The sequence below is a fragment of the Pararge aegeria genome, chromosome 23 (genome assembly GCF_905163445.1).
Source record: "Pararge aegeria chromosome 23, ilParAegt1.1, whole genome shotgun sequence".
NCBI classification, from domain to species: domain Eukaryota; kingdom Metazoa; phylum Arthropoda; class Insecta; order Lepidoptera; family Nymphalidae; genus Pararge; species Pararge aegeria.
In genome coordinates, this window is record NC_053202.1 from 10,060,263 (window position 1) to 10,067,998 (window position 7,736).

Genomic DNA, 7,736 nt, shown 5'->3' on the forward strand with positions numbered 1-7,736 from the left:
AGTTGAGATTCAAAGATAAAACCATTTGGGCCTTATGCATAGTAATCTGTGCTTATATCGATCGAATAATGTGTAGGCTATGTGTAGGCAAATAAAAAATGCCCTTATGATGTAGTTTGAAAAACTAAGGGTCCCCCGCAAATTAGTCCGCGTATGAGTCGGGCGTAAAAGAGCCAGTTTTTGAGAACTTTGAAAGAAGAACAATTCCTTTGTATATTATTATCGTTTATATGAAATTCTTCAAGATATTTGCAATATATTTTACCAATGCTACGCTCCTATTGGTTGTAGCGACATGTTATATAGATTTTTTCCAAAAACACAAAAGATTCTTACAATATGAACCAATAGTTCCTGAGATTAGCGCGTCCAACCTAACAAAAGTAAGTATAGATGAAAAATTAAGAAATTATATCAAATTAGTGCCCGATTGTCAAAGTCGCTATCAAAGATGATATAAATACTTACAAAGGTTGCTGTTGTCACAACTTAGTGTGCCTATCCTCATTGGTTATTATAACTAAAAATTTCGGAGGCCTTATAGCCTTTTGCCCTAGGAACGATGAATGAGGATTCGATACTCTAGAGAAAAATAGAACTTTGTTTTAAAGTTCAAATTCACTCATCCAACTTGAACAGGAAGTTCGCTTGAAAGATAAGAAAACATGATTACACTATTACTGACTCTAAAATCAGCAGCATAAGGTCAATTCTGCTTTGATGAAGTGACATACCGTGAACCACTGTGTGTGTGTGTGTGTGTGAAGTGGAGTGGTTTTTGATGTTTCAGTATTAGAAGTGTACACGGTTTCTGTATTTTCTTAATTCTGTGTCCACGATATATCATTTCGATGCTCCCAAATATCGTACTGAGCTTACTTATCAGTTTAATATTGTGCCATCCTGTACTGTCATTGGGACCAATTTGGGCAACCGGCCTGACACTGACCTTTTTAAAAATAATAGACGTCAGTGGAGTTAGATAAGTTTTTAGGAACTACTCACCAAGGAATCTCATATTCTTTATATAAGGTGGTTAAGTCTGGATAAAAACTTCAACAACCCATTACGGGCTCCCTACAGGGCACGGGTCTTCCATCAGAATAAGTAGGGCTCAGGCTGTAGTCGACCAGATTGGTACAGTCCTCATGATATTTTCTTTTACAGTTAAAGCAAGATATATTTTTAATTCCTTAGAATAAAAACGGAAAGTTAAATGTGCGTACCGAGGATCGAATTTTAAAAGGGATGCCGACGCTCTACTCATTGGTCTATCATCGCTGATATGCATAGTAATAAGAGAATATTTTGCTTCCAATGAGCATACGACAATCAAAATCACTGGCGATATTTAAAGTCTATTCTCCTTTTCTTTTTTCCTAATTCAAATGTTGCCTGGCAGAGATCGCTATTAAGCGATAAGGCCGACTCCTGTATTCTACTTCAACCTTTGTTTCTGTTTTTTTTATTATTTATTTATGTTAATGTTGTATACAGTAACGAGTTCAATAATAATAATAATAAGAGAGCCGATTTAAAATCGTTAAATCAAACAATGAAAGTTAATTATTTTGTTTAATTTCATAACTTAAATAAAATAAACAACCCAAATAAAATTTCATTTAATTTGAGTACAATAAAATTAACTATTAAGTAATTAACGTTCAATAAATTATCATCGTATAGTCTGTGACATGTGAAGCGGCGTCAGCATCAATTCAAACATCGCGTCTTTTAAGTTTGCACCTCGCAAGTTGGCTTCGTGGAGATCACTGCCCGACAAGTCACAACTCTAGAAAAAAAAAGAAGAAAAACTACATACAGTCTATTCGTTATTACTTCATGTTGATATTTAAACATAGTCTGTTCACTATAACTTGTCCCGTATTTTAAATAGTCCCCATTTAAGATAAAAATTTAAGACCGATTTCAATGAAACTTTCAGGGAATCTCCGGATTGACCTGGCGAGTAATCCTGTAAAGTTTGTTGACGATCGGAACACTCCTATTTTTGAACTGTCAAATACAGCCTTTATTTACTATGGTGATATTCCATTGGTGGGTGTACATGGGTGTAGATAATGATCTTCATCCGCTCGAGAAGAGAATAGAAGAGAATGAATACGGAGAGAAATAAATGATTTAATATATTATGAGACTTAAATTAAAAATTTAATGATGTAAGTTTATTGTTTAAATAAAATAAAGCAAAATCTAGCCCGGCGAAGCGGGCTGGGTACGCTAGTTTAATATATATATTATATATGTTTCCAAGGAAAAATTTGTTTACAGGATTTCAGGTGATTCTGATATCGGAACTAAACGCCGATATGTGCTTAGACAGAGTATTAAAATCATGCAGTAAAATTCTGTATTATTTAAAACATAAGGGCAATAACTTAAAATAAATTTGTTAGCAATACAATATATAACAATCTCACCTCTAAGTCAGCACCAGCCAAAACAGCGGCCCTGAGATCACAATTTTGAAGGTTGGCATTTTTCAATGTTGCTACACGCAAATTCACGCCCGCCATGTTGCTACCTTCTAAGTCCGCACCTGGAAAATACGTGTCACCATATTTTTAATCAAAGTCTGTCAAAATAATAGGAAAGCACAATTGAATTGGATTTGCCTTTAATTTGAACAATCAAGCGTGAATGAAGAGAAGTTTAGCCAATGATCTTTGAGAACAATGTCTCTTGCCCATACACGCTATGCTAAAGGGTAAAAATACAAAAAACAACTATAATACAATTTGTGCATTCTTAGTCATATGTCCCATTCATATTATTATTCCCATTATACCATTTCATTCATAGAGCATAGGGCCACCACACTTCTCTAATGCCAGTTTGCGAGTTATTAATGTTTCATTTTTTGATGGCCGACTAGCGCAATGGGCAGCGACACTGCTTTCTGAGTTCAAGTCCAAGGTTCGATTCCCACAACTGGACAAAATTTGTGTGATGAAAATGAATGTTTTCTGTGTCTGGGTGTTTATCTATCTTAATATATATAAATCTCCTGTCACGATGTTTGTCCGCGATGGACTCCTAAACTACTTAACCGATTTTAAATTAAATTGGCACACCGTGAGCAGTCTGGTCCAACTTAAGAGATAGGATAGCTTAGATCTTTAATTATAGTCGCAATTTTATTTTATTGCAAATTATTTGTCTATAATTAATTGACAGTCACATGTTATATATATATATATATATACTACTATACTCATTTAAGGATTAGCGATACTGAATACTTTAAAAACAAAATCTAACGCAGACGAAGTCGCGGGCAACAGCTAGTATATTATAAGTATTTATGTATATTATTCATAAAAATTATTGATCAGTTATCTTAGTACCCATAATACAAGCTACACTTACTTTGGGACTAGATGGCGATGTGTGTATCGTCGTAGTATATTTATTTATTTATTATTTTTATCAGCCTATTAACGCCCCATTGTTGTTTACAAGGTTTTTGACTATAAAGCAGAATAAAGGCAAAAATACAAAATGTAAAATCATGTGCTAATAAGGACGCAAATAAAAATTTTAGGCAGTACTTTTCTGCATATATGAAATGCACCATAAGGCACCCTGCACTGTAAGAAGAGAGGGTTTTAGAGCATAGAGCCGCCACGCTGTTCAAATTGCTAATGCGGGGTAACGTACATCTGACAAATTTGTATAGTTGTCAAATTTTGACGTTTCGACCGCCACATAAATTTCAGATTTACGCATACTTGATGTGACCTACACAAAAACTTACTCTTAGTCTATGGTCAGGCTCTTAAAAGAGTTTAATAATATTCACATTTAATTTAATATTGCAATGTGTCATATGCAATGTGCTACCTTTCAAATTCACACCTTCCATTACAGCTTTAGATCCTGCAGGATCCTCCATGTTGCAGCCAATCAAAAGAGCACCTGAAAATATAATATACCTCAGAATAATCATCATCATCATCATCATCACCAACAGAAATCATCACCAATCATTATTATCTTATATCTTTAAACAAGCAATTCTTGTATATATATAATTGGAATCTCGAAATTGTCTCCAACGATTTTCATGAAATTTAGTATACCGGGGATTTTGGGGGCCATAGATAGATCTAGCTAGGATTCATTTTTAGAAAATGTCATTTTATTTGTGTTTTCCAGTTTGGTAATATTTGGTGTAACAAAGTTGCACTGGTCAGCTAGTTATTATATGTGAAAGTAGATGGGTGCATTGATACTTGTTACCCTTTCATGCAAAAACTTCTGTACTGATTTGACTGAAATTTGGAATGTAAATAGATTATGCCCTCAATAAACACATAGGTTAATTTTTATCCTTGAAGAATGTACGGACCCACGGGATTTAAGTCAGCTTGTTATAACTAAAACATACATTAAAAAATTAGCATTAACAAAGACTTGACGACTTCCCCCACAGAGGTGAGTAGTACAGGGCATTAAGGGAATTTATATTGTCTGGCTTCGACCATTCCAGTATGATAACACATAGAAACCTATTCGGGATGTGGGTTCAATATAACTGAAATACTCCTAATAGGGTTAGCTCGCTACCATCTTACTTGAGATTTCAGTCAAGGGCAAATAGTTGTGGCGTATCATTACAAAATAATTTATCATAGGTGTTCCTCAAAAGAAACAGTTTAAATAACAATAACATACAGCGGTATTATAATACCTAGTTTGGGTGTTACAAAACTAGTAGCTTATGCTAATAACAGCTTATAGAATAGATAGTTTTATTATTTTAGTAAATAAAGGTGGTGTGTTAATAAAAAATTTCAACAATGTATTTTAAGCCTAATTTTAATGATAAAAACGATTTCTAGCAGAGAATCACTTTAAGTAGCCTAATATATTGTAATTCCCACTCAACGTGTAAAGTTTTACTTCCCTACTTAGTTTAGTCTAGACCTTAAAATGATTTACCTTCCATATTGGCACAAAGTGCTTTAACGCCTAATAACTGAGCTCCTTCCAGGTTGGCATGTGATAAATCTGCTCTCTCAAGGCAGCAATGCGACAGATTTGCACCACTCAGATTACATCGGGCTAAACATGCATACTGAAAAAAGAAACAAGACCAGAGGATGTTTATAAGATCTATGGGTGTTTGTAAAACTGCCTTGACACACAACCAGTGCTGCCTTAGTATAAATGTTTCATCACTGCATAGATTTCAATGTGTATGTATCAGAGATGTGAATACAACCAGTTCCGTTGTCCCAGTATGAATGTTTAAGATAACTAATGTAACCCTAAAACCCTTTTTACTATACCAAACCAATGTGTAAAGAGACAATATGCAAATATAACACCAATTATAATGTATGACTAGCTGATGACTGGCAATGCCTGTTGTTATTGGTATTCCATAAATCCGGCGGGAACCGTTCATTTATCCTGGATAAAAATAGCTTATGTGTTGATCCAGTGTATAATTTATCTCTATTCCAAATTTCAGTCTAATTCAAATCAGGTTGATAAATTTTTGCGTGATTTGATTTGATTAATGATGACAATGTCACAAATCACACTAAACACTTTGTGAAGACTACTATGACGTAAGTGTTTTGTCTTACACAATTTAAATCTATAGCATATTGTTAATAGTTTATTCAAAAGTATTACTATATTCACCGTCCTAAATAACATATTGGTCCCATGTTTACAAATGGCAGCTTTCCTTTATTATGTTGTACATAGCTCCATGCTCTGATCAATGCTGATGCCCTATTATAGGTGTGCAATATTAAAAACGCAACTTGAGCATTGGCAGTGATTTCGTATTATGCTGGTACAACCTCCTCAGCGCAGTAGTGAGTACAGTGGTCATTTTAGTGGGAAGTCCCAAGTTTAGTTCAAGACAGGGGCTATTTGGAAATTTGTAGTCTGGTGGGAGGCTTGACGAAAAGACGTGCTGCCATGCCAAAAAGAAAAAAGGTGTAAACATAAACAACGCAAATACCTTAAAATTGATATGCCTCAAGTCCAACCTATTAAGGTCTGCACCAGCCAAGTTTACCCCCTGGAACCTCAGCTCTGATTCTGTAGGGGTCATCATTATTAATCGGATCACATCCATTCTGTTGAGCGACTGGTTTCTACCGCTTTGACTTGTTGACTCTTCAATTAACTCGCGCAGCTGAGGTATCATTGAGTCGATGCCTGGAAAAAACAGTATTTAATATTTATAGTTGAATTCGAAAACTCTATCTATTTAGCCGATAGTGGGTTGATATGATGATATAAATTTTTTACCAAGACAATACTTTATACAACCCATTCAAAATATTAGATTATGAGAAGGGTTAAGGCTGTAGTCCACCAGGCTGGTCCAGTCTTGATTTGAATACTCACACCTTTGCAAACATTATTGAGAACTCTTAGGCGTGAAGGTTTCCTCACAAAGTTTTCCTTCATTGTTAAAGTAAGTGATATTTTAAAACACACATAACTTAGAGGTGAATGCCAATGTTTGAACCTTGCGCCCCGAAAAAGCCGAATAAATAATCCTAACAGTTCTAAATTCAATAATTTATCTTACCGTAAAAAACAGCTTCCTCTAAAACACCTTTAGGGTTAACATTTTTGTCCAGTATAACTTCACCATGTCTCAAATAATTTAAAATAGGCTCGAAATATTCCGGGCTCCTATCTATTAAGTACGCCCCTAACTTATCCTTAGCGCTAGGATTCATTAAATACACGTTATTATCATCAGCAAACATTCTCGCTAACATTGACAGAGGTTCTTTAACTAGAAGTGTTGATCGTGAAGTTGTAAAGTGTTTACCGCCAACGTTTAACGTAATCCAGTCAGAAACAACGCCTTTTTTGCTAACAGAACCATTTTCTGCACCATCTGATATATGCAAAGTTTCAAATGAGTCAAATGTATCGCAGCCTTTAGACCCATTTTCACTTTTAAAACTTAAATAAATTTTTTCGTCGTCCCTAATCACTCTTGTGTCATTTATTTCACAACCGTTTAACGAATATAACTTTAGATTTTCCGCCTCTAAGTTGAATTCGAAAGCGATGGACTTCTTGAAATCTTTAAACGTGTCTTCCACGGCCACAAGTTTTCCTTCATTCTCTGTTTTATTTGTGTACACAAAAGCTCGTTTCATAATTTTATTTCTAACGATTGTTATAGTAATACGTTATGGGAATCCTAAAATTTTTTAATGAGAAATCAGGGAAATTTGCAATTCAGCGATATGGACGAATTGAAAACAAATGGAAATGTCAATTGTCAGCTGAAAATGACAACTTTAAGTTACTGTCACTCTTGGAGACAAAATTGTTTGATCTACGTTGAACTTAACTTGACCCGTGAGCGACTGGTAGCATTGTTAGTAGTAGCGATTTTGTTTTTAGTTTGATCAATTTAGGATTATTTTCTATAAAATCTGAGTGTTAAATTGCCGAAAGTTGAAAAAAAGGGTCAAACACAAACTATTCGTCAAGGTTAAGTATCAGATTTGTGAAAAATAGTAGGCGGTAAATTTCCAAATTTTGTGCGTAAGTTCATTTTCGAATTGCGGCCATAATAAGGATTATTGATGTACCTCATCATCATCAGCCTATCTCAGTCCACTGCTGGACTAAGGCCTTTTCATTCGCACGCCATCTCGGTCTATTGCTGGTTAGCTGCATCCAGTTCTTCCCTACTGCCTTTACAATATCATCTCTCC

General features: G+C 34.8%; 1 protein-coding gene across 1 annotated transcript; it reads right to left on the reverse strand.

The window, feature by feature from the left end:
• Nucleotides 1–1,606: 1,606 nt before the first annotated feature.
• On the reverse strand, nucleotides 1,607–7,259 carry LOC120634399 (BTB/POZ domain-containing protein KCTD9). Its single transcript, XM_039904931.1, has 6 exons — nucleotides 6,584–7,259; nucleotides 6,005–6,204; nucleotides 4,966–5,101; nucleotides 3,865–3,939; nucleotides 2,442–2,560; nucleotides 1,607–1,792 (listed from the first exon to the last, which is right to left on the reverse strand). The coding sequence occupies exons 1-6, from the start codon at nucleotides 7,167–7,169 to the stop codon at nucleotides 1,676–1,678; spliced, it is 1,233 nt and encodes a 410-aa protein (XP_039760865.1). The 5' UTR covers nucleotides 7,170–7,259; the 3' UTR covers nucleotides 1,607–1,675.
• Nucleotides 7,260–7,736: the final 477 nt, after the last annotated feature.

What these genes read in the sequence shown, in the direction of transcription:
- LOC120634399 (XM_039904931.1), bottom strand. Translation starts at nt 7,169, where the DNA reads ATGAAACGAGCTTTTGTGTACACAAATAAAACAGAGAATGAAGGAAAA. An exon ending in AGAGGAAGCTGTTTTTTACG is followed by an intron (nt 6,205 to 6,583) that starts GTAAGATAAATT and finishes TGTTTTTTCCAG; the next exon opens with GCATCGACTCAATGATACCT. An exon ending in TGGCTGGTGCTGACTTAGAG is followed by an intron (nt 1,793 to 2,441) that starts GTGAGATTGTTA and finishes TTTTTTTTCTAG; the next exon opens with AGTTGTGACTTGTCGGGCAG.